The sequence below is a fragment of the Biomphalaria glabrata genome, chromosome 8 (assembly GCF_947242115.1).
Source record: "Biomphalaria glabrata chromosome 8, xgBioGlab47.1, whole genome shotgun sequence".
NCBI lineage: Eukaryota > Metazoa > Mollusca > Gastropoda > Planorbidae > Biomphalaria > Biomphalaria glabrata.
In genome coordinates, this window is record NC_074718.1 from 18,508,788 (window position 1) to 18,536,426 (window position 27,639).

At 33.1% G+C, this 27,639-nt stretch overlaps 2 protein-coding genes across 9 annotated transcripts in view; one reads left to right on the top strand and one right to left on the bottom strand.

Annotated features, from left to right (window-relative positions):
* The window catches only part of LOC106054670 (beta-alanine-activating enzyme-like), a 37,204-nt gene extending 24,946 nt beyond the window's left edge, over positions 1-12,258 (top strand). For all 6 annotated transcript variants that reach the window (XM_056037722.1, XM_056037724.1, XM_013210645.2 and 3 more), the window contains 9 exons: positions 888-1,069; positions 1,698-1,971; positions 2,131-2,237; positions 4,807-5,387; positions 5,886-6,034; positions 6,146-6,309; positions 6,836-6,958; positions 8,478-8,609; positions 10,957-12,258. In XM_056037722.1, the coding sequence (XP_055893697.1) occupies positions 888-1,069; positions 1,698-1,971; positions 2,131-2,237; positions 4,807-5,387; positions 5,886-6,034; positions 6,146-6,309; positions 6,836-6,958; positions 8,478-8,609; positions 10,957-11,430 (2,186 nt within the window). In that variant the 3' untranslated portion in view covers positions 11,431-12,258. The remainder of the gene's footprint in view (positions 1-887; positions 1,070-1,697; positions 1,972-2,130; positions 2,238-4,806; positions 5,388-5,885; positions 6,035-6,145; positions 6,310-6,835; positions 6,959-8,477; positions 8,610-10,956) is intronic.
* LOC106054671 (methionine adenosyltransferase 2 subunit beta-like) overlaps positions 12,055-27,639 on the bottom strand; it is an 82,746-nt gene continuing 67,161 nt past the window's right edge. The window contains exons 1-6 of one of the 3 annotated variants that reach the window (XM_013210647.2): positions 26,510-26,581; positions 15,928-16,120; positions 15,654-15,768; positions 14,664-14,816; positions 13,735-13,928; positions 12,055-12,584 (exon numbers count right to left, since the gene is read on the bottom strand). In XM_013210647.2, the coding sequence (XP_013066101.2) occupies positions 12,333-12,584; positions 13,735-13,928; positions 14,664-14,816; positions 15,654-15,768; positions 15,928-16,110 (897 nt within the window). In that variant the 5' untranslated portion in view covers positions 16,111-16,120; positions 26,510-26,581 and the 3' untranslated portion in view covers positions 12,055-12,332. Of the gene's footprint in view, positions 12,585-13,734; positions 13,929-14,663; positions 14,817-15,653; positions 15,769-15,927; positions 16,121-23,044; positions 23,107-26,509; positions 26,582-27,639 lie in introns of those variants that run through there. The other 2 variants (XM_056037726.1, XM_056037727.1) reach the window with 2 other exon arrangements.

Below are 27,639 nucleotides of genomic sequence, written 5' to 3' on the forward strand. Positions count from 1 at the left end.
TAGGAAACTAAACATATTCATTCATTCCTTCTTGGAGATTAGTCCATACCACATGCCTCTTACTGAATTACATGCTTAACTTAGTTAACCTACATTCAGGGATCTACAGTAGCAGTGATAAAAACTTCCCTTTTGTCAGTTGGATTAGCATCTTAACATTCATCAAATAGTATAGACATATTTGTACATGTGGGACAAGTGAATGTACTTAAAATGTGTAGATCTAAATGTAATAACACAAGCACACACAGAAATACATACATTCACAAATACACACTCACAGAAATCTTTCCATGCTAGTATAGTACACTCACAAATACACACTCACAGAAATCTTTCCATGCTAGTATAGTACACTCACAAATACACACTCACAGAAATCTTTCCATGCTAGTATAGTACACTCACAAATACACACTCACAGAAATTTTTCCATTCTAGTTGAATTTTTTTTTTATGTAACAATTAAAGTTTACTTTCAGACCTAAAGGTTTTTGGGGCAGATGTTGTAAGGTACATCTGTTTCTATGGCAATTAATCAGGGTGTCGTGTGGCAAGCCCAATGACTTAATTTGTTATACTGTACTTATATTTTGAAAAAAACTATTATTGTTGGGCTTTTTATAATAAGTTTGGATATAATTTATATGCAATCATGACAGTTTACATTCATAATTAGGCCATTGAAAAATGTTTGATGTTAATGTTATCTTGGTTCTAATTATACTGATATGTATTATTTAAACAAGCATTGAAGACAATTAAGATAACTATTAAATAGTCAATGGACATGATGGTTGATAGTCTGAATGTCAGAAACTGCATCTGGGCACTTTGTCGGAGGTCAAGGCTCTAAAATTTAATAATTTTTTTGTTGTAAATAACAGGAACTTCAGAAAGACTTTGTTATATCAACAATGAACTACCTCTAATGGAAGCTGGAACAATGTGGATCAATACTGGAGACTGGGGCAGAATGACCACAACTGGGACTATTGTCTTTTCACATAGGATGGATGAACAAGTGAAGAGAATGGGGAAAAGGATGAATTTAGCAGCCATTGAAATGGTACCAATTGATTTTGAAATAGATTTTTTTTTTTTCCTTTTCAATATTGTTCAGGTTTCTAGCAAACTGAGGTAATGTCTCTGCTACCATCTATTTAAAGACTACATATATGGTAGTACATTTGAGGTAATGTGTCTGCTACCATCTATTTAAAGACTACATATACGGTAGTACATTTGAGGTAATGTGTCTGCTACCATCTATTTAAAGACTACATATACGGTAGTACATTTGAGGTAATGTGTCTGCTACCATCTATTTAAAGACTACATATACGGTAATACATTTGAGGTAATGTGTCTGCTACCATCTATTTAAAGACTACATATATGGTAGTACATTTGAGGTAATGTGTCTGCTACCATCTATTTAAAGACTACATAGATAGTACATTTGAGGTAATGTGTCTGCTACCATGTATTTAAAGACTACATAGATAGTACATTTGAGGTAATGTGTCTGCTACCATCTATTTAAAGACTACATATACAGTAGTACATTTGAGGTAAATCAATAAGAGTGACAAATAATTTTGTTTAAAATTGAATATAAAATAGAAACAATAGCACTAATTAAAATTTTAGATATTACATAATTAATTTGAATGACTTGTTGGTCTTCCTTTCAGGTTATAAGGTCAGTTCCTGGTGTGGTCAACTGCAGTGTTCAGTTAGATGACCAACAGTTATTGGCTTTTATTGTTACAGACACACCTATACCTGACCATGCTGAGAAAGTAGAGTGCTTAACATATGGAGAGTCAGAAAGTAAAAAGAAAGGAGATGGACACTGGTCAGAAATAAAATTGAACTTAATGAAGACACTAGAAGATGCCCTTCCCAGTCACTGTAAGCCGGATCATTTTATCCATGTCTCTGAAGGACTTCCAATCACAGCTAATGGTAAATATCTAATTCAATTAATTATTAGTAAAAAAAATTATATATTTTTAAAGGGAAAAAAAATAAAGCTTCACCAAAAATGTCAATAAAAGAATTTTCTTTTGACAATTTTGTCAGTCACAACATGACTGAATGTCTGGTGTACATTTTTCTTCTCAGGCAAACTAGACAAAAGAAAATTATTAAAGTTGGCAAAGAAAAGGAAATGCCTGGATGGCTTCGGTTTACAAAAAAATCCATTAGAATCAGCTCAAGATTTATGGCTGGTAGGTTGACATTGATTCCATAATCTTAATACAAACATTTTCTTTGTCTTATGCACCAAAAATAATTAGAAACAATAATGTTAGTAAAATCGAAGTCTTGTATTTAGTATTTCTGCTGCACAATGATGTCTTCCTTAACCTAATAGCATGTATTTCTAGTTTGAAAAATATTCCATTGCTTAGCAAAGATAGATCTTTCTGAAAAAATTAATTTAAAAAAAAAATTTAATCGACAAAAAAAAATATTTAAAAAAAATCAATAAACAACTTTAGAAAAAAAAAAAAAATGTGTCTAGTTTAAAAAATATATACTTTTAGTACCTTTAAAATAAAAATAAACTTCCAAGATACTCAATTTCCTGGGTAGAGAATATAGGTTGGGGTATGGGTACTTTCTAAGATTAAAAAAAATGTATAAAATATCTGGTTTTCACTAAAAATAAAAAGTCACCACACTCTCATTCTGAACAAGACATGATGAGCTCTTTTCATGAAATAAAAAAAAACTGCTGTAATCACATTCTAAGTATCTTAACACGTCTTAATGCATGATAAGGTTAATACTGTTCAAAATATGTGTGTTTGGGTTTATGATAGTCTACATTATATAATAAGAAAATAGAATGACAGGCTACAAAACAGCAAGACAGAATTAAGTCCTATCAAAAGAGTTATGAATGTCTAACTAGACATCAACTTGATAATAAGAGAAAACTGTTTTCTTTTTTTTTCAATTCACTAAACTTTATCAAGTATATTTAGGTTAGTGCTAATAAATCTTTGATAACTTCCTGTGAGCTTTTAAGTTTCTATTCAATGTCACTGGCTGGCCAAGTAGTTTTGCTTTCACTGGCTGGCCAAGTAGTTTTGCTTTCACTGGCTGGCCAAGTAGTTTTGCTTTCACTGGCTGGCCAAGTAGTTTTGCTTTCACTGGCTGGCCAAGTAGTTTTGCTTTCACTGGCTGGCCAAATAGTTTTGCTTTCAATGGCTGGCCAAGTAGTTTTGCTTTCACTGGCTGGCCAAGTAGTTTTGCTTTCAATGGCTGGCCAAGTAGTTTTGCTTTCACTGGCTGGCCAAGTAGTTTTGCTTTCAATGGCTGGCCAAATAGTTTTGCTTTCAATGGCTGGCCAAGTAGTTTTGCTTTCACTGGCTGGCCAAGTAGTTTTGCTTTCAATGGCTGGCCAAGTAGTTTTGCTTTCACTGGCTGGCCAAGTAGTTTTGCTTTCACTGGCTGGCCAAGTAGTTTTGCTTTCACTGGCTGGCCAAGTAGTTTTGCTTTCACTGGCTGGCCAAGTAGTTTTGCTTTCAGTGGCTGGCCAAGTAGTTTTGCTTTCAATGGCTGGCCAAGTAGTTTTGCTTTCACTGGCTGGCCAAGTAGTTTTGCTTTCACTGGCTGGCCAAGTAGTTTTGCTTTCAGTGGCTGGCCAAGTAGTTTTGCTTTCAATGGCTGGCCAAGTAGTTTTGCTTTCAATGGCTGGCCAAGTAGTTTTGCTTTCAATGGCTGGCCAAGTAGTTTTGCTTTCAATGGCTGGCCAAGTAGTTTTGCTTTCACTGGCTGGCCAAGTAGTTTTGCTTTCAATGGCTCATTCAAATAAAAAAAAACAACTTAACAAACAAACATGAAATATTAAGTTTAAATGTAAACATGTAAATACTTACACAAAATAACCTAACTCAAAAAGTAGTAGCAATACCTAGTAGGTATATACAAATTCAGTTCATCTTCCTTTGGCCATTGCCAGCACAAGAGGGGGTCATCTTTACTTTGGGGGGGGATCTCCATCAACACTTTACAAAAAAATAATATAAAAGTAATATAATGGATAGTAAAGTCGTGTAACAAATGTCACTAAAACATCCAATAGACCAGACTAAAATACCCATCACAAGGAATGGCATAGGTCTGGTCCAGATAGTGTTATTATCAACACAGGCATTCTTACTGTTGATACTCCAATATTAATACTAATTCATTTTACAAGTTATTGTATTTGAAATCTCCTTGACAAAAACTATTTAAATTTAGAATTTTAAAGATTTCTTAACCAACTTAATCCAGCAACATCCAAATTGAGGAAGTCCTTTTTTTTTTTTTTCATATTAGAAATACATTTGATTTTGTTTTACAAAATTCAAGCTAAGCCTAAAAGTTTCCAATGTGAATGCAGTTTTATTAGTCTCCACACTAGTCCAAAATATGCAAAGATGGTTGATGAAATTCCTTGTTGACCATGCTGTGATCAAAGAATTTCAGATTGGCTTTGAGCACCCACAATGCATAGCTTTCTTGTTTATAAATCTAATGCTGGTTTTGTTTCTTGCTTGTAATTAAAAACTGGAAAGAAAAAAATTGAATATTTCTTACAAACAATTTAATGTACATCATTTATAAATATACAGAAAGTAAAGTTTTGTGTTTTTTTCAATATCGACTCATTAAAAAATTATAAGATATAAAAAAAAAAACTCATTTTCTTCTTAATTTGTTGTGAGAAATTACCTTGTTTAATTACATACTGCTTCAAATATTTGTAAAAATCTACTAATGGTTTTGAAAATTATTTTTCAGTCTGTGTTGTCTTTAAAAATTGGCCACATTGATCCCTCTGATACTTTTATGTCACTTGGAGGTGATTCACTGGCAGCTGTGAGACTGATCAATATTGTAGAATCTCTGCATGGAGACCAACTGAGCCACATGTTTGATGTGCTTGTGAACAGAGACTTTAAGACATTTGTGGATCACTGGACAAAATATGTACATCTCATCAGATCTCCACAGGAGTCAGTGACTAGTGCAGGTGCTGTCAGGGACTCAGGGAAGGACAACTTACAAGATCTAAATCTATATTTGGAACAAGAAAAATCAAATGGTGAACTGACAAAGAAGAAGTTGAAAAACTCACATCCATCAATAGAAGATATATTTCAACCTTTGAAAAGTACAGTTAGTGTTAGGAATGTAATATCAAGGGGAGGCAATATGCACAGCATTTCTAAGCAAGCTAATGTTCTGGCTAATGTAGTCAACAATGTTAGTTCTACACTTGGTCTTAAGTCTGGTTCTGTCAGACATTTGGGTCTGGAGATCAAGTGGAAATACAACACAAAGAAATGTGTGGATGCCTCACCTTTGATTGTTGAATACAAGTAGGTCCAACTCACTTTCAGATAGAATGTAACTTTTAAAAAGTCTAAAGACTTATAATGAGTGATACAATGCCATTCACTGCTGTCTGTCTGTCTGGTTCTAGAAACACAGTCCAAAGTAGATCATGACTAAACAAAAATAATCACAGACCCATTTCTATTCAAATTTGTAATTCTCAAATCTGCAACCAAACATAACACTTTGCCACCCCATTACTAACCTGCAATCTGAACTAGTTTAGTAACATAGAGAATTAGTACCACAATATTTGGGTACATTAAATATCATAAATGCACCAAAGGGACATCACTGAAACAACTAGTAATTAGATAACCATGTTGATAATAAAGATAAATGTTCTAACGCAATATTTTGGCATTTAAAACATCTGATGACGCTTGATAAATAGAGTTCTGCTTCCCTTACTCCCCACTTGCAACAAGTCACTCAGTCATATTTCTTTGACTTGAAAGTTTCTTGTGTTGAATATTTCTTAGGGACAGAACTCTGGTTTTCATTGGTTCCCACTCAGGATTGTTCAGTGCACTAGATGTTGACAGCGGACAGGAAGTGTGGAGCAAACAATTGTCAGACAGGTTAGAGTCTTCAGCATGTATTGAACCTGAGGCTGGTCTTATTGTTGTAGGTGAGTTGTGTGACTGACACACATAAGTCAAGAGTAGACAGTGCCTACATTAGTAATTTAATTGGCATCATTGAGAGACTAGTGAATGTAATCAACTGATTCATTCTACAGGATGTTACAATGGCTTAATCTATGTGCTAGATGCAAGAAGCGGACACACTGAATGGACATTTGAGACACATGATATGGTGAAATGTTGTCCAGTGATAGACACTAAGACTAGACATGTTCTGTGTGGGTCACATGATGGCTATATCTACTGCTTACATGTACAGGTAAGCTGTTAGATCTAGAAGTAAATCATCTTACATTTAGTATTTACAAGTAGGTTACAAGATCTATAGATCTAGAAGAAAATTGTCTTAAATTTAGTATTTACGGGTAAGCTACTAAATTTATATTTATATGTTGCTGTTTGTTTTACCTGTTCCTTCAGAGTTGAAGATAATCTATTTCCTAGTCCAAACCTCCTGCAGGATCATGGGGGATGGCAGCAAGCAGGGCATGAACCTGGTACCATCGAGATGACTTAATAACAGTTCATTGCTCATACCGCATGACCAGGCAGCCATCCCATATCTATAGATTTAGAAGTGCATTGTCTTACATTTAGTATTTAATTATTTAGTAATTTTCTTACATGTCCTGGTGGTTGGCTACTTCAAATATAATTGTTTTGAATGTTCAATTTCTCATCTAGGTGAAAACAACAAGACCTATTTTGAAACTGATGATTGATTTCAGAAATTTTGATAAAAAAATTGATATAAATTTCAAAAATTTTGTACACTTTGTCTACAGCAAAAAAAATGTGTTTGGAAGCAAAACTGTGGTGGGAGCATCTTCTCTTCACCTGTGATAGACAATACACAGTGTTTGCTTTTTGTTGCTACTCTGGCAGGACAAGTATCTGCATTGTCTCTGGTTAGAAATGAGTTGTGCACCTTTTTTTTAATTATGATATATAGCTGCACAAGAACAGCATTTTGTATTTCAAAGTGAAATTTCCATATCAATCAAATAAAAATAAATAAAAACTACAACTTTGTATAGAAGTACATTAAAATTGATCTATGTATTGGTACAAATACATATACAAAAATATGTTTGGCATTAATGAAAATTTTGTTTTTAAAAAAAAGGTACCGGTATAATTGTTTGTAATAGTGCACAACTATAAATTTTGAATAGAGATAGTTCTACTTAACATTGTTGTCATGATTAAAGAAAAATACAAAATTATAATAAGTTGTATATACTCAAATATTTGTTCATAGTGTGAAAACTAAAATGAATGCTTCCTAATATTTTTATTAATATTTTTAAAAAAATGGTTGGGATACTATGCCCTTTAGTATTTAGGATGTATATTTAGATTTATCTAATCAATTTTAAAACTTGAATCTGTTTGAATCTGACTATGAGCCTTAGCTGTTCTCTGTAGAGCTGTTTTTTTTTTATTTTTTTTATAAAATGAGATTCTTCTTCTTCTAGCCAGCTTTATTGCTGCTGAGCTGTGAGCTCTTTTGCAGACTGTGCCAAGGAAAAAAAGTGTGCTGTTTTCTTCAATTGTTCAGCACTGCTGTACAGGGTGTTGGTTATGTTGGGCTGTAGTGGAAGTAGGGTCTGCCTAAGGTGAATTAGGGAGGGGCATTCAAAGAGGATATGGTTTACAGTTTCAAAGGGGTGGGCGCAGTGTCTGCAAAGGGGGAGTTGTGTGGAGTTTATTTTGCTTAGGTGGTAATTTAATAGTGGTGTGTGTCCTGTTCTTAGTTGGAAAATTGTAGATTGTTCTTTGTGGGGGAGGAAGTTAATACTGTCCAGTTTGTTAGGCGTAGTCACATGACTCTGCCTCTGTTTCCTGATGCCCATTGGTTGAGCCACTCCTCTTTGTGATTGTTGACTAACATTGACCTTAGGGTGAGGTAGTTAACAGGTCTATCTGGTTGTTCCATAGATGAACCTGCCTTTGATAGCTTATCTGCCTTTTCATTTCCCATGATGCCAATATGTCCAGGGATCTATTGTAGTGTGATATTGATATTTAATTTTGATATCATCTGATGGATTATCACAATTAGTGTTGTCAACTCTCTTGGGCTTTTTGAGGTGCTGCTGTTAAGTGCTTGCAGAGTAGATTGGGAGTCTGTAAAGACAACGATATCTGATGGTGGTTGCACTCCTTCATATAATTTGTTTTTTAAATGAGATAAGATATATGAGATGGCATAACTTTAAAGCAAACAGTTAGTAACAGTTATTGGCAATAACAAACATAATAATATAATTTATATTGAAGTTTAAAAAAAATGTTTAGTAATACAAACTTTGTATTTAAATATTTGTCGCATCCTTAATACAATAATCTCATAGGTAGTGAAACATCCCCTTCCCTTTTCAAGGAGATAATCATTTCACATGATCAGAATATTTGTTTGTTCAGGAAACAGGAAATGTCCTTTGGAGTGTTCAGCTCAATAAACCTGTGTTTTCTTCATTATGCACAACTGGTCATCATGTTTTAGTTGGATGTGTCAATGGCTGTGTCTATTGTCTTAATACACATGGAGAAATGGTAAGGTTTCTCTGGTATTTTTAAGAGTGATTTTTTGTGTGCTAGTTACATTTACAGTCAGGGTTAGACTTATTAATACTATTAGTGTTAGTGGGCTGTCTTTGGTTTATGTTTTAGAGCTATTATTAGCATTGAAGCTAGGTTTGTATCCCATCTACAAGTTATCATATAATTTTGATATTGATGATTTACCGTCAGATGTTTTGAAAGACACTCTAGTATTCATTTTATATTTGCATTGTAGCAGGTCACTTACTTGACTTACATTCTGAGAGACAACAAAAAAAAACAACAAAATTTATAAAAAAAAGTTTTAAAAAAAAAAAAGCTTATATAAGGGAAATCTCTGTACAATCCCTGCTACATCTTTCAATACTGCAAGGATTATCCCCCTTTTCTGTGTAAAGAAACATTAATTAATTATCACTAATTGAATGTGTTGTCTAATGGCGTTTACTGAGACATGGTTAGAGGAGGATGACAACAATGATCTGATTGCTGTTGATAGTTTATCTTGCATGAGATCTGACAGAACGGCTGAGCCTAAGAAGAAGAAGGGTGAAAGGTTGGGGGCTGTGAGTGTACATCAACATCAAGTACTGTACCAACTACACGGTTAAAAAGAAAATGTTCTGTCCTGATCTAGAACTACTGGCGCTCTCATTGTGACCTTTTTATTTGCTACAAGACTTTGGTGTTATTTACATAGTCCTGGTTTATGTTCCACCTACAGCCAAGACGGAGGTTGCAGCTGCAATCATCGCTGACATAGTGCATGACTTTCAGACAAGGTCACCGGATGCACCAATAATTATACTGGGTGATTTTAATTAATGCATCTTGAAGGTTGACTTCTATCAACACATCTCATGCCCAACAAGAGAAAACAGAATTCTGGACTTGTGTTACTGTAACATCAAAGGAGCATTCACACTCGTGAAAAGCCACCACTAGGATCATCGGACCACAAAACAGTACAACTGCTGCCTACTTACCGCACGAAACTTAAAGAAGGAAAAATCATTAAAAAAAAACGTACAAGAATGGACTCAAGACAACATTCTCAAACTACAGGGTTGTCTATACTGCACTGACTGGAATTTGTTTAAAGAGACCACTTCAAATCTGGAAGAATGGGTCGAAGCAATGATGAATTACATCAAAATTCTGTGAAAACATGTGTATCAGTACTAAAAATATCAAGATATACCCCAATAATAAACCATGGGTCACTGCAAAAATACAACAGGAAATTATCAAAAAGAAAAGAGCATATATGCGGCTCTTCTTGACATACCCTCAGAGAGCTCAAACGCAAATGAGTATTTCAGAAAATAGAACACATTAAAACTACTTTTTTATTATTAAATTTTAAAAAACCCAAAGAAATGATAATTGATTTTCGTAGGGAAAAGAAGGAAAATGATATTGTTTCTGTAGCTGGTGAGACAATTGAAATAGTGAAAACTTTTAATAACCTTGGTACTATCCTAGACATTAAACTAAATTTTACTACAAATACTGATTATATCAGCAAAAAGGGGCAGCAAAGATTACGACTACTGATAAAACTGTCCTCGTTTAATGTTAGCGAAAAGGCCTTGTCTATGTTTTATCACGCTCACATCTGCAATATTTTAAGTTTCAATATCACTGCCTGGTATGGCAATCTGAGCATTAAAAATTAAAGTAAACTTCATAAAATCCTAAATGCTGCTGGTAAAGTTACGGCAAAAAAACAAACCCCATTTGGGCAGCTGTTTGAGACAAACATCCTTAAAAAAGCTAAAAAGATTCTAGAAATAAAAAATCACCCTTTGGGTCAGGATTTTGCGATTTTACCATCACAAAAGAGATACAAGACACCGATAGCAAAGACAAACAGACACAAACACTCATTGTTCCCCTGTCAATCAAATCATTAAATAGAAACTATCTGATATAAACTTTTCACATGTAAATTATGAGTGAGTCTTGTGTGAATGTACATTTTGTTTTTTTTTATAGTTATAATGTTTTGTCTGGTGTAATGCACAAATTGTAAGACAAATTTCCTTATGGACAATAAAGATTATTATTATTGATTCATGTTTGTCATTGAGTATAAATAATTGTGCCAAATTTCAACTTGATTTGAGAATGAGAAGTGGAAGAAACAAAGACCCAGACAGATCAAATAAGTTGATATCAGCTTGGTAAACAAAAAACTGTAATGACTGTTCTTACCTTTGAAAATATGTTTAAGTTTCAAAATCCAATTTTTGAACATACATTGAATCAAAATAAATTTTTGTGTCTGAATACAATTTAAAATTATATGATCCATGACCTTTTCTATTTCACACAGGTATGGAGTTACAAAACTGATGGACCAATATTTTCTACACCTGTTGTCTGTGACTCGTACATCTACTTGGGCTGCCATGACACCTATATTTACTGTCTTACTGATAGTGGACAACTCCAGTGGCGGTTTAAAACTAACTCAACAGTTTATGCTACAGTGTTTATAGGTTGTAGAGATGCGACTATAACTTTACCTTCTGTTACAAATATCAACCAAGAAGACAGTCACATCACTAGACCACAAAGTCCAGATGCTAGCCATGAGTGTCTAGACAATGTCTGCTCTTGTCAACACATTCAAATAGCAGTGACTGCTGGAAGCAAAGGAACATTGTATGTGCTATGTGCAGAATGTGGCCTTGAATTAGGTCAGACAGATCTACCTGGTGAAATATTCTCATCACCAATTCAGTGTGGAAAACAAATTGTTCTGGGTTGTAGAGATAATTATGTTTACTGTTTTACTTTGACTTGATTGTCTCTATAATATGATCTTCAAGAATCAATTCATCTGTGATCTTTGATATTCAGTGTTGGCTTCTGAACTGAAACAGATCTTTACATCATTTGCCCTGTAGATTGCAAGCTCTGAAAAAGTGGGGTACTGTACTCTGAGTTGATTAGCTACTCTAAATATACCAGAAAATATTGAAAAATCATCCCTGCCAATTCTTAGTTACATTTAGCTTATGAAAGGGACAGTTGGTGATGAAGTAAAAACCAAAACTTGAGAGACTAGTCAATAGAGACAAAAAGTTTGAATCTTTCATTCTCAGAAATGTGTACAATTTTTTGTAGGCTGATGTATGATGTAAACTTCTAAAACAGTTTGATGTTAGTAAAAAGTGCAAACCATTTTATCAGATATATTGTAAGTCACAAAGAAATCAACTTTAACTGATTTTAAGATATTTATTCAACTTTTCATTATTTTATACATTTTTTCCCACAAAATGTCAACATGAGGATAAATACAATGTGTATCATATAAATAAATATAATGAAAATATTACCTGCTTATTACATGCCCATAATTGTGTCAAGTTGTAAATATTTGTTGTGAAAAAATGAATTTGTAAAGTCAATAAATATATTTGTCATTTAACCTCATGAACACAATGAAAATAAATGCTTTCAATTAAAAAACAAGGTAACTAGTATGAATTCATAAATCTAAGACTGGTATTTTAGATCACAATATAATGTTGTAACTATACTGTGTCAGTGTTCAGTTCTGAGCTTAAAGCTCACACACTTGATATGAAATTAAAATACATAATAAATATAATTTGCTGGATTAGAATGATTAGTATTTGACTGATTTATGCCAAAAATACTACTATTTAATACTATTTAACATTGCTAATGAAATACTGGTCAAGGATAAAATTTCTCTAAAACTGATTTGATGCCAGTCTTGAATGGCGTTCTCTTAGTGGCACCTAAGGATTCCATCCTTGAACAGTCAAGCTGGCAATCATAAGGTCGAGGTGCTCCAGTAGAAGGCTTGACATCGGCTATTAAATGGTGGGAGGGAAGTCCAAATAACTGGGCCATTGCCAAAGCCATATCATATTTAGTCATCATATCAGTGCCGCTCCAGTGGAAATAGCCAGTTAAATCTGGAGTCTAAGCAATGAAGACAAGACAAATATTTGTTATGTATTTTATTTATTAAAACAATCTTCAAAAATCTTTAAAATGCAAAGAGTTACATTTAACTGTTTACAGTTTTTATAGCTAATGGACCTGAAGGTGGAAGAGTTAAATATATATATATTGCTTCAAATGATGAAACCTATGAGATTTTACACATTATCTTTATGAAAGTATTTCAAAGAAGAATGCTTATATTATTAGTCATGAGCTTAACCTACACAAATAATGGAGATGGGTGGGGCTAGGTTTGAAGAAGGAAAGACAGAGACAAGTTGAAATTATGTTGGCCTTGACAAATACAAGACCTACACAGTATCTCTTTCTGCTGTGATGTCCTTTTGTCCCGTTAACAAGTTTGTTTTTAATAGAAACTTCAACTATTTGTATTTACTTGAAGGAGGAAAGAACACAAATACTATGAGCCATCATTAAGATTTAAGCAATACCAGTTCATCAATCACTAAATACAGTAATGGATGGTCATGTGGAATGGACTGTTGTCTTGATGGTCTTTAGTTCAAACCCTATTTGCCACCAACCCCTCTTGTTATGCAGGAGGTTTGGGATAGGAAGCTATAATCTTGGAAGTAGAAACATCTGAAAACTGTTTAATGACATAAAGCAAAAGGCAGAGCTACAAGAGGCAAGAACTAAAATGGGATTGACTAAAAGTGTCTAGAAACTAAAGAACAGCAATGTTGACATTATAAAAGAATAGAATGTCTTACCTATGTATACAATGTAGAAGAAATTAGTTCTTGAAATAAATAGATTTTTAAAACATTGAATCAATGTACTTGGAGAAGCTATCATTTATGTCCTGCTTCATTCAACAATCATATTATTTTTAGAATTATATGATAAATTTATGTCCTAGTTTATCCACTTCTACTGTAAGGGCAAACTAGAAAAAAATTATTAGCAACACTAGTTAGAAGTAAAGATGGCTGTGAGGGCATGTGTATGCACTTGGACTGCTGACACAATGGTTACAGACTTGAACCCAGTTCTCCACTGACCTGCTAGGATGTAATAATCTTCATTCTGAAGTAACATCCAAAACAAAGCAATGCAATAGAGAATTTGGCTTGTAATGAAAAACAGTGACAGCAGTACTTACTTTAATTCTGCTATCCATAAGAATTTTGAGGGCAACTGCTAAGTCTGAACATGAGGTGGGGTAACGTCGCTCACAATGGTTCATCTCAGCTGATTGACTAGAGTCCTTGACTTTGTCAAACAGTACTGTGACAGCACTTTCATCAAGTCTCTCAACACTTCCATATAATACAGGTACTCTAAAAATAATGTTTCCTAATGAATAAATAATCAGTTTGTTTTACACTCCAAAAGATAAGACAAGAAATGAAATGAAACAAAAATAACTCCTCATTCATCAAATATCAAAGATTAATTTATTACTAATCCTAAAATACACTGTCCACTGTAATCATCATCTTTTTAGTTGATTTCATATAGAACTTAAAACGAGGAACACAAAGTTAAAAAAAAACTCACAATATGTCATGCTAAAGGTTAGAGAAAATATTTAACAGACTAGAGGCAAAGTTTTTTCAGACCAAAAAAAAACAAACTTTTCAGTTTGCATATAACAGCTGCAAATGCTCAGATTTAGTCTTTTTTCACATTTGTTTGAATAGTAGCTATTAATTTTTCATTATATTTTCATTCATGCAATTTGTATAATATATTGTTATGTGCAATGCACAGATTATATTTTTCACATAATGACATAACACAGTATATTTCACTACTTGAATTAGCCTAGCTGAGCTATACTTGAACTAGTCTAACCTGAGCTATACTTGAACTAGTCTAACCTGAGCTATACTTGAACTAGTCTAAACCGAGCTATACTTGAACTAGTCTAACCTGAGCTATACTTGAACTAGACTAACCTGAGCTATACTTGAACTAGACTAACCTGAGCTATACTTGAACTAGTCTAACCTGAGCTATACTTGAACTAGTCTAACCTGAGCTATACTTGAACTAGTCTAACCTGAGCTATACTTGAACTAGTCTAACCTGAGCTATACTCCATCACAACTTTTTCTCCTTCTGCTTTACTCAAACCATATTTATTTAATGGGTTAGGCTTGTCTGTTATCTTGTAGGGTGGATTCCTGCCATCAAAGACATAGTCAGTGCTGATGAAAATGACATAGGCCCCCAATTCATCTGAAACGAATTAGAATACATTTTAATTCACCTATCTATTACTGGGATTTCAAGAACAATTAATATCATTCATATTTTAGGTGTGAGAAAATTAAACTATATTTAGGTGTCAAGATTTATATTTGAGAATTGAGTTGTTCACACTATCAATAAGACTTTTGTCTCTCAAAGTAGCGTAATATCTGCACATTTGGAGGAGCCTATATAGTAATACACTGAAGAAATGCAGTGTTGAAATTGATCTGATTAAAGTTTAATATCTTCACATTCAATCAAATGAAATAAATACTCCAATGATTAACTAAAAATTTACACTAAACATAAATCACTTGTATAAATCATATGCATATTACGGTAGTTTGACTGGCTTTATCGATTTTAAAGCACTTTGAAGTGTCCCTAATCTCTTTGTGATGCGGTCTTTAAATGTGATACCTAGGATCCTAATGTAGCATCTCAATTCCATTGCTATCTAGCTCTGCAGTCAGTGTCCAAGACTCACAAGCATATAATAATGTGGCCATGCAGTGTGTCAATCTGATTTGGGGTCCAGAAGTATGCCTTTGTCTTTCTAAATTGTTTTGAGTTTTGCAAGTGCTGCTGTGGACTGTGCAAATCAGGCCAGTAGTTCAGGTTTTGTTCCCTCATCTGACATGATAGCTCTGAGATATTTAAAACTACGACACTTTTCAGCTTTTTACCTCCAATGCTGATGCCCCTTTTAAAGCCTTGTTAGCTATTGATCATAATGATTTTCTTAATAAAACAAATTTGAAGAAGAACAATGTTCTACAAACACGTTCACTTGAGTAGTTTCAAAAAGTCAATAATACTCACTGGCTAATTGACACAAGTTTCTTGTAGCCTCAACATTTATTTGTTTGGTTTTATCTTCTTCTTTCTCCACTACATCAGGTCTTCTTTCAGCTGCTGCATGAAGAATGACATCTGGCTGCATTTCATTTTAAGAAGACAAAATTGTCAAATAAGACAAATTAGGATAATATAAAATGTGATTAAAAAAAACAAACTTTACTAAAGGTTTTATTTAAAAACCAAAAAAAATTACTAAAATAATTAAAGGTTCATTTTGAAAACAGAATACTATAACCTTGAACTCTCTAAAAACACTGGCCACTTGTTGAAAGTTTGTTAAGTCTACTCTTTTCAACTTGTCACTTGATCTGGAATATGCCAGTCCTAACACAGTCCATTCATTGTCACTATCAAATATTTTAAAACATTCTCTTCCCAGAAGACCAGATGCTCCAGTTATAATAATTTTTTTATCCATTTCTGCAATCCTGTGTATGTCAAAAAGCATAATTACATATTATATTCAATCCAAAAACATACTGAAAGCATGTTTTGTCAACCCCTTTTTGCTTATTTGGTTTGGTCCTAATTTAAAGCAAATTTCTACAATTATGAGATTTGGGTCATGAGTAAATATTTCTATAAAATATATTTTTACTGCATGAATTTAGGTACTTGATGACCCTCTAGTTTGTAGCATGATCAACTATTATATGCCTCAATGCATTTAAAGCATTTTCACATAAATGACATAATAAAACATTTACATTTATGTTTTCTTAAGTTGAGGTGTCCCAAACAGAGGATACATAGTCAATCTTGGCCTAACTAAGCTTAATAGCTTTTTTTTAGTTTCATGTTCTTGTTTGATTTACAAATTTCTTTTAATAAACCAATGAAGCAGATCTAAATCTTTTAGTGGAACTAAGACTGTTCCTTTTAGGTGTTTACTTTTATTGCTATTGATTTAGAATTTAGATCTAGTCTATATATATATATATATATATATATATATATATGTGTGTGTGTGTGTGTGCTAAGTTTGAACACTTTGTAGCTTGGCGCACTCTTTAGATATTAATTTTCATATTTGATGATAAAAATCTATTTTTAGTAACAACCAACACTGTGATTTACTGGAAATGGTCATTTTCTGTCTATCCTGTCTTATTTTTAGAAGCACACATAGGAATTTTTCATTTTGATTAATTGTTATAATGTTTAAATGTGTATTTGTACAATGACTTTTAAATGTGCAAATTTTAAAGTAAAAATAAATACTTTAGAATAACAATATTAAATTTAAAAAAAAAAATGTGTAGTTAGGCGAACTATTAATTCATTTTTTTTTCTTCGTGTTGTCTTTTTCTATTAGTATGCATGTAAACTCATTTTTAATAAATGAGTAGATTAGATTTTTAAAATGATGAGCTATTACTGCACAAAAATTCAAGTAAAATTTTTTTTTAATAACTTCTAAAAAAAATCGCAAAGTTTTTTTTAATTAAATTTTTCATATTTATAATATATATATATATATATAATTTTTAAAGTATTCAAATTCAGGCATTTTAAAATGTTTAATTGCCAGTGCTCTACAAAAAGGTTTAAACAGTTTTTTTTATGAAGTTTTAAAATTTAGCAAATATTTTTCTGCACAGTTCTATTTTCATTTTTAAAAATATTATCTATCCAATGCATAAAAATATTAGTATAATTATAATTAAACAAAATAAAACACATTACAGATTTCTGATTTGTTTTATTTGTGATGTTAGGGTTTAATATGATGACAAATCTGATACATTATTTTTTGTCGAATTTGAATGCTTTTTTTATATAGAGTAATTTATTTATTCTGGCCATTACAACTCGCAGTTTTTATTAAATCTCTATTTTGATATTCAATATGAAACTAGCACGCGTAAAATGTGCATGTCCATTTTCTGACCCAATTTCCTTCTATTTAGCTGTCTTTTTATGTAAGAAAAAAGAATTTCAAATTTGTCAGGGTGTTTTTTTTTTCTGTTACCAGGATGACTGTACCTCTTCCTAGGGTTCAGACTATATTTTTGGGTTGGCTAAGTCCATGCTAATAATCCCTCCAACATTTATTCTGGTTTGGAGCTGATTTATTAGATTCATAAGCCAAGTTGTTTGATTTCATAAAAATAAATTAATAGGGTGTTTGTATTAAATTACGATTTTCTTACCAAATTTATTCCTAACAACCAGTTTTGGAGATCAATATTAATGATCTTATATTATATTTGTTTGTGTGTTGTTGTTGTTTTTTATAGGGAATAAATGGGCAAAGGTTTGGAGTGAGCTTGATACATTGACAAAGTTAAATGCCTAGATCTAGACCTACTAGATAGATCTAGATTGATATAGAGAAAATATAGAGCATTCAGCTATGTAGGCAAGAATGGCCATCCTAGCCCTATTAGAAATGTATTAAATGAATAAATAAACAAAAAAACGCAAACATGTAACACACATCTAAGTCTAAAAGTCAGTGTAGAAGTCACTATACCAGTGACCTAATTTTGGTAGAATAAGTGTGTTCAAATTTTTATTTTTTGTATTTAAGATTTTATGCATAATTTGAAAACATCTTTATGATTTCATGTGAGGGGCTATCTTAAAATTTAGTTAATATAGTGTAATGTACTAGTTTAGAGAGTAGGTTAGTTTTGTTAGTTAAATATATTGTGTAGCCTATAGTTTTAGCGACGGTAAAAGTAATGACGTAGTAAGACAGACTAATGACGTAGTAGACTTGGGCGAACAAGAGACCAACATGGCGTTATGTTAGAAGTAGGATATGTTTTGAATAGAAGTTGAATAGTAGTTAGTTATAGCGACGTTTTAGAAAGACTGGACGGATTTCCCAGTGGTTAATAAAGTCTCATTTTATAGAACTGAATGTTGTTATCAAGTATATCTATTTTGTAATGTTATGTGGCTAATGTTAAGTAATTATTGATACATAGTCGAAATCAGATTAGATTAGCCCACAACATTATTTTGGCGACCCCGAGGCCAGAACGAACGCCACGCCATTATTTTGACGACACAGAGACGAGATCGAAGAACGCCAGAAAATTGCCTGAAGTGAGCCAGAAATTTGTAGCAGTTGAACAAAGAGTTCGTGGAACATTGAGAAGTCGACAGTTTTACTTCGCTGTCAAGTAAGTCATTCGTCGTGAAAACAGTATTTTGAGAGGCGCTCGTTATTAACTTTGCAAGGTCATCGAAGTTGACCGTTAGAATCACTTTGTCAGTTTGAAAGTGATGTATAGAAGACGTCATTCTTCTAAAGTACTAGTCTAGATCCACTAGATCTACACACGAGTGATGGTATACTCTACTACCACACTGTGTGCTCGTCTGTTCAACCTGTAAGGTTGCGTATTTTGTTCATTAGAGAGAGAGTTGGACTTAGCCATTTTTTGTATCTCTCTTGAGTGAGACAGCACCACTAGCTTGTCTCAGTATTGACTTTTGCATACTGTTGTTCCTGACCTGAAGATAACATTGAGTGAAAGTGAAACATTCAGCTGTTATTTGGAACTTCATCTTTGTCGCCGTCAAGATTGTTTTGAGTCGTCGCAGACTACATTTTCGTTGTATACATCACCACATCCGTGAGCTTGTTTTCATCGGGGACTGCGCTGCACCAGAGACAATATCGTCGAAGTATTTGTGAATTATTATTATCGTCGTCATCATTGAAACAGACGCCTTAGAAGGGATTCGTCGTAGAGGACATTGAACTATTACTTCCAGATTGACTGCACTCTTGCCACTTTAGAACTTATTCGTCGAAGAGGAACCTGAGCCGTTACTGCCTGCCTTGAGGAACTGTGGAACCGGAAGTTTGACTGAATCGATATCGTCACCTTCTGAGAACATTACACCTGTGTGTTTGGTGATTGCAACACTTTACCAGGAGTTGGTCTACACTTGAGAACCGAAGCCTTCCAGATTGCCAGGACGGAGGAGCCTGAACTGACCACTGACTCTTGTGTGATACTTGTTGGCCGAAAGGGATTTCAATATAAAAGATAAGTTTATTTTTCCTTCTATTAGTGTGTTTAAAATAGATTCTATAGGACTCGCAGTGGCCACTTGCAAGTTTATTGCTACCAGGTTAAATCAGGGTGAACCGGGAGTGTTCTTAATATTGGGTATTTACTAGCAAGGAGCCCACGTATATGTATAGTTGTCAAATTGTTTTGTATGTAAACGTGAATCATTTCTTTTTTAAAGTCTCGTACCGTTATCAACTATTGTATCACTATTGTCTCTAATCTTTCTATCAGACGAAAGTCTCATCTCTCATAGATGTATTTGGTGTATATATTTATTTCTTTATTCGATTAATTTTTGTGTGTGATAATCTTACGTATTGATAAAGTAGGCTACATTTATTTAGCATTATCAAGTAGTAATCTAGATCTACTAAGGTGAGTCTAGACAATTAGCAGTATACTATTGTCTATGTAAGAAACCAGTGTTGAACTAAGTACCGTTGACATATATAGAAATAGTGTTGTTGTGTAAGATTATAATAGTAACATAATGGCTACAGCTCCAGGAGATTATATGGAGAGTTTTCGCCAGCAGATTATTGCTGAGGCTAAACAACTAGAACTTAAAGGGAAGGACCTAACTAGCTATATACAACAAATAGTGACTATAGAGAGAGAGAGAGAATTGATAAATTAGAAATGGAAAAGGCTAAACTAGAAACAGAGCCTAGGGAGAAAGAAAGACATAGGGAAGCACAATTAATAAAAGAAGAAGCAGATAGAAAATTACAGTATGATTTAGAGAAATTGAGGTTAGATGCTGAATTGAAAAAACAAAACACAAATGATAGGCCTACTGTTCAGAGTGAAAACATAAACAATAGTAATAGTACAAGTAATGGTAATAGCATGAATGAAAATAGGGATAATCAAAGTACTAATCATTGGCTGAGAAAGAAACTGCAGTCCTTTCAGGAAGATAAAGACAGTATTTCAGACTATTTAAAGCGTTTTGAGATCAAAATGAGCAGTTGTAACATAAGAGAAAATGAATGGTCTCAAATCTTACTTGATTTTGTTCAAGGTCAAGCATTAACTATTTGTCAGAACCATGATCATACCATTCAAAATAGTTATGATATATTAAAGAAAGAGCTTCTTAATGCCTATGGTCATAATGCCAGTACATTTAGGAAAAAATATTTTGAAAATTTTCCTAGTAGTCAGATAGATCCTCAAACAACAGTAAATCTTGAAAAAGATTATTTCAGTAAATGGATGTCATTTGAGCAAATAGATCAAAGCTATGAAGGACTTAAAAACTTTATTTTGATAGATAACTTTACAAACAAATGTGAATCTCAGTTACAGTCATTTATAAAAGAGAGAAAACCAAAATATTTAGAGGACATAGTTATTATTATGAGAACTTACAGCAGTGCTTATCCTAATAATTCATTTTCAAATAAAGACAAGAAACACATTGATTTTGTAGGATATAGTAAAGAAACTAAGAGTAAAGATAGACATGAGAGCAGAAATGATAGAAATAGAGATAGTACTGACTATAGAGAGATCATCTGTTTTAATTGTCAAGGTAGAGGACATGTTGCAGCACACTGTAAAAAAGTGAAGTACAATAGATCAGAAAATAGGGACAGTTACAGGAAACAGAGCAGGAAAGTTGAGTTTAAAGAGAACAGAAACAGAAATAACAAAAGTAGAGTGTATTTCACCAATGATAGGGATAGTAGAGAAAGTAGTGATAATGAAGAAGTAGAAGAGATGAACTATTGTTGGGGTGTAGAAGAAATAAATTTTGCAGAAGATGAAACCAACAGAGTGAGAGTACACTCTGGTTTTATCAATGGGAAACCTATGAGGTTTGTCAAAGATTCGGGATGCAGTACAGTTGGAATTAGGAGTAACTTAGTTAAACCAGATTGTTTATTAGGCTATGAGAAAAAAGTAAGGTTGATAGATGGCAGTATAAAGCACTATCAATCCTGTAGAGTTTTCTTAGAAACACCATTTTATACTGGTTATTGTAAAGGTTTAGCAATACCAGGATTGTCTCATGATTTGCTTTTAGGCAATATACATGGACTAAAGGAACTGACTCAAAGAGAAATAGATAGCTGGAATAGAAGACATGAATAAAAAATGAGACAAAGAAATTCTTATAGTAAAGTGAGAAGAAACATTATTTGTTTTAAATGTCAAAGAAAGGGACATATTGCCAGGCAATGCATAAGTTGTGACTATTCAGATAGAAGATCTGACCATTATGAGTATGACAGAATTTTTGATAGCAATGCCTATGATAGACAGTATCATAGAGGGAACCCTCAGAGAAGATATAACTCTGATGAATACCAGGGTACAAGGGACAATGGTAGGTCATATAGACCTTACCAGAGAAGAAATGGAGAAGCAGAATATAGTTGGAGCAAGTAAATTCTTGATGGTTTACTTATAAGTATATATAGATATATATACCAGCATTGGTTTAATTGTATAGTGCATGAACATGTTGAGTTCTTTTAAATTGTAAATAGGTTGTACATGTTATGATATTTATTTGTATGCTAAAGTATGACACCCATAAGACTGTATTGATGAGAAAGGGAAATAATTTGAAGAGTTATAGTTTTAAAGGGAGATAATATATATTGAAAGCTTATTGGAAAGTAAGTATGAGCAGAAGTATTTTTTGTTCTTTGTGTGTATCATCACATCGATCATTTGTAAATTTAAGATTCCTGAGGAAATGGTAAGCGAAGGAAGAAATAAATTTGAATCTATTGATGGGTTGGAAATTTCGGGATGCCTCAAGTGTCACTGTTTAAACGTTGTAATAAGTTGTTAATGGATGTTTTACTGTTTGTATCTATAATAGGAAAATGTCATGAAGTTGTGATGCTTCTTGATGCTCTTGAAGATGGACAGTGAGATGGTACTCGGCATCGTAAACAACATTATTGTTACGTGGTGAACCTTATCTTGTACAACGTGTGGCTTGAACCGTGTACAGCGTAACTTGTGGTAACTACAACATAGTAGCTTGAACCTTGTACAGCGTCACTTGTGGTAACTACAACGTGATGTTTCGTACTCATGGACTGTTACACTATGTGCAGAAAGGTCACACTTTGAACTATGTGTCACATCACGTACCGCATTCAACAGAAGTCTTAGTATTGAACAGTGTATCACGTCAGATACCTCACTCAGCAGTATTGTGTCAGAGACTATATGGACTTTTTAAAGTTGTGTTTTACAGTGGCATTACTATTTGGTCAGTAATAGTGTGTTACTGAGCTTACCTTGTTGGATGTCAAAGGACTTACTTTGGTGAATTGTAATTGAACTTACCACAGTGAGATGTCTGTGAACGAACTTTGTGAGATACCAGTGAACATACCTGAGATGTCAAGAGAATCTATTTGTTGTGTTGTCCATCTTCATATTTACTGTATTTGTTTTTTCAAACAAAATTCTCCTTGCTATTGTAAAGACATTTTACTGTACTTTTTGTAAAAAATTGTTAAACAATTTTTTTAGAAAGGGGGAAGGAAATGTAATGTACTAGTTTAGAGAGTAGGTTAGTTTTGTTAGTTAAATATATTGTGTATAGTTTTAGCAACGGTAAAGTAATGACGTAGTAAGACAGACTAATGACGTAGGTAGACTTAGGCGAACAAGAGACCAACATGGCGTTATGTTAGAAGTAGGTTGTGTTTTGAATAGTAGTTAGATATAGCGACGTTTTAGAAAGACTGGACGGATTTCCCAGTGGTTAATAAAGTCTCATTTTATAGAACTGAATGTTGTTATCAAGTATATCTATTTTGTAATGTTCTGTGGCTAATGTTAAGTAATTATTGATACATAGTCGAAGTCAGATTAGATTAGCCCACAACAATAGAATTAAAATCTGAGTTTATTGATGCCAAAATATAGAGACTGTTTGGAATAAATTTTGGTGTTTGGAATCAATTTAAATAAAGTGTGATAAAATTTGTTTGAATTTTATTAAATGAAGACATAAATGTGGCCTTTTTTATCTTAAATATAAAAAGTCATCCTTGTTCTCTATAAATAAATCTAAAGAAGATTTTGATACTTCATTTTCTTTTCTATGTCAAACCATTATTAAATTATTTTTCAATAATAATGTCAAACTTTGACATTTTGGCCTATAGCCTCTGTAGAGATGTTTGAATAGCATAAATTACTCTATATAGATATTAATTCACTTTTTTCGGAGATTTTATTGCTGGGTCTCATTTTTTAAATTTATTTTAACAGAATTAAGGTTAATGAAAAAGAGAAAGTGTTATTAAGAATAGTGTTTAAATTTTAGTTTCAACCGCATATGATATATCTTTAAGACTTTTTATTATGCAGTTAATTATTTAATTAAAGTTAAAAGTTCAACTGTCAGTTTTCTTGGTCTTTTTTTTTTTTTTTTTTTGCTTTACATTTAGCATCACTACATTATAGTATCTAGATGCTAGATGTACTCATCTAGATCTAATATTATAATTATACCAAAGGCTAAAGTAACTTAAAGACTTTACTATTAAAATAATTATTTAATGACCACAAAAACAGCGAATGTCCGAATTCATGTAATGTCAGAATTAAATAAACTACTATATATAACTAGTTACTGTCGTGCGCATCTTGTAGGGTATTTTCGTTTGAGCACCATAAGGTCTTATTAGTTCTGTTCCTAAGGATGCACTATATTAGTGTCATTGTTCTCTTGTTGTGCCTTGAGATGAGTCTCTTTGTGTTCTCTTGGTGTGCCTTGAGAATGAGTTATCTGTGTGGTGTTCTACCCCAGTATTGGGTAAGTTAGTTTATTTTACTATCTTCTACATGTCGTAGATCTAAAACCGTTTCTTTTATAATTGTGAGAATGGCGGTATCAAAGGAGTGTGTATTTTTCTTATCTAGACTAGGGACGCAGGCTTGGGACTCTGCTGGAGTCAAGTCTGAGTTGTAGGCTTGGTAGTTGACTATTGCCAGTGGCGTTGGGTTGGCGTTGTGAGGCCTGATTGACTATGGCACTGAGATTAAGGTGTGCTATAGTCCTTTGAATGTAATTTGTCATTGCTATTGATATTTATTCATAATGTATGCCTCATAATATCATATATATCATTAACTCATTAAACCTTTGTTGTTATATGCAATATTGTCATTCACTAGTATACATACGTTAATATTTGGTTTATTCGTTCCTAGATAATTATTGCATAAATTGATTACTACACTGTTAGGGGTGCCCAGGCAGACGAGCCAAGGCTAAATTATAACCCCGGCATAAAGTTAATAAACACTGTTCAGGTGGGGAGCCTGGTGAAGTACATCATACCCTAGATGAGCGCAAGGACAAAACCCACCTGACAGTTACTAGATCTAGTATAAGTTTATAAGTTACTAGATCTATAAACTAGACTATAAGTCAATATAAGCCAAGCCCTTGACTTGAAGTTCTTTATAATTTTATCTTTCATTGACTAGCGTGCTTTATAATGTGCTTGTCCATTTTCTAATGATTCTGACCCAATTTCCTTTCATTTAGCTGTCTTTTTATGTAAGAAAAACGAATTTCTAATTTGTTAGTCAGGTTGTTGTTTTTTTCTGTTACCCGGATGACTTTAAAATACCTCTTCCTAGGGTTAAGACTATAATTTTTGATTGGCTAAGTCTATACTAATGAGCCCGGCAATATTTATTTTGTTTTTAGAGCTGATTTATTTGATTCATAAGCCAAGTTGTTTGTTTCCATAAAAAAAAAATTAATAGAGTGTCCGATTTAAATTACGATTTTCTTACCAGAATATCTAGACAATTCAGCTATTTAGGCAAGAATGGCTATCCTAACCTGTACTATACTACAAAAGATCATCTGTATTAGAAATTTATAAAATTAATAAACAAAAAACACTAACATTCAACACACATCTAATCATGCAAACATAAAATAAGTCTAAAAGTCTGTGCAGAAGTCACTATCCCAGTGACCTAATTTTGGTAGAAAATAAGTGTGTTCATATTTTTATTTTTTGTGTTCGTGTTTATGCACAATGTGAGGGGCTATGCCTAGGGATCTTAAAATTTAGTTAATGTTAATATAGAGTTAAAATCTGAGTTTATTGATGCCTAAATATAGATCTAGAGACTGTCCAAAATAAATTATAAATGGTGTCCGTAATCAAATAATGTGGGTCAAATTTGTCCGAATTAAATGAAAACACACGGCCTCTTTGACCTTAAATATAATAAATATAGGTTAGGGGGTACAAATATAAGTAGTCATCCTTATTCTCCTTCAACTAAAGAAGATTTTGATTCTTCATTTTCTTTTAGATGTCGAACCATTGTCAAATAATGCACTGTCAAAGTCAAACTTTTAAATTTGGGTCTATAGACTATAGGTGTTCGAATAGCATAAACTACTATACGACTTCTATAGTCTATAGTCTTAGATAAAAAAAAAAATATTTTAAGATTACTTAGACTTAGACTAGCTCTAGTCAGTCAGACTCTAGTCTTCTTCAGTCAAATTTAGGTCTACTTCTAAATTCCTAACCCTAACCCTAATTCACTGGCCTAACCCGCCTAAGTTCCTAACGTTAGGGCCGTTAGACTTAGAGTTAGAGGCTAACCCAAATTTAGCCTTCTACTTCTAAATTCTGAATATTACTTCCCTCACAATTAACTCAGCAAAATAAAATTGGTATCATTAGAAAGCATTTCTCAAGCTCTAACTAAGTAGGTTCCATTGCATTGCGATCATTTTGACATTTTTATCGAAGTACCTACCATAGAGTTCATAGACTAAACTAAGGCATTCTAGGTAGTACACTCAGCTATTTACATTACTAAAGAGTTATCTTTCTTACTACTTAAATTTCCATTGAATTTCATTGTTTCGCATTTTTCTTTTTAATTTAAAAGTTACATTATGGGGTGGAGCAACCTTTTTCTATCGAGGGCTGTATTTTAAAAATAGAGATTTCGGGGCTGTATATATATATATATATATATATATATATATATATATATATATATAAATATATATATAAATGACGCTGCAATGCGGCGACATGCAATTTGTGCTTTGATTATTCATTATTATGGCTTTGCTGGATGTATATTGAATGTTCTTTTGTTATTAGTTATGCAAATGAAGACTTCTGTTTTCAAGGTGGGCTCCAGAAGGAGTAGGCCTATTTACATTACACGTTTTACTAGATCTAGATTTGTTCAACTTTGGTTATTTGGTTATAAATAAAAGAAGAAAAATGGCGACCCAAGAGGGCAGCCGATCTACTACTAGATATATTCACTATTCATTATAGTAAAGATCAACTCCTCAAACTTCGTTCAAAGAGGAAGCCTCTTCCACCATGTTATGCACATATAAATTGTCTCTACCCTTCCTCTATTAGTACAAGGAAAAGAGGGAAAAAAGGAGGACTACGGCAAAGGCTGAGAAGAAGAGGTTTTCGCCCACCACTTCCTATAATTATTCTAGCTAACGTCCGCTCAATAAGAAACAAAGTGGATGAGATATGTGCCCATATACGCTACGACCATGTTTTTAGGGAAAGTTGTCTATTGGCTTTTACTGAGACATGGTTAGAGGAGAATGACAACGACCACCTGATTGCTATTGATGGTTTCTCTTGCGTGAGATCTGACAGAACGGCTGAGTCTAAGAAGAAGAAAGGTGAGGGACTGTGTGTGTACATCAACCTCAAATACTGTACCAACTACACGGTTAAAAAGAGAATGTGCTGTCCGGATCTAGAACTACTGGCGCTCTCATTGAGACCTTTTTATTTGCCACCAGACTTATTGTTATTTACATAGTCCTGGTTTATGTTCCGCCTACAGCCAAAACGGAAGTTGCAGCTGCAATTATCGCTGACGTAGTGCATGAGTTTCAG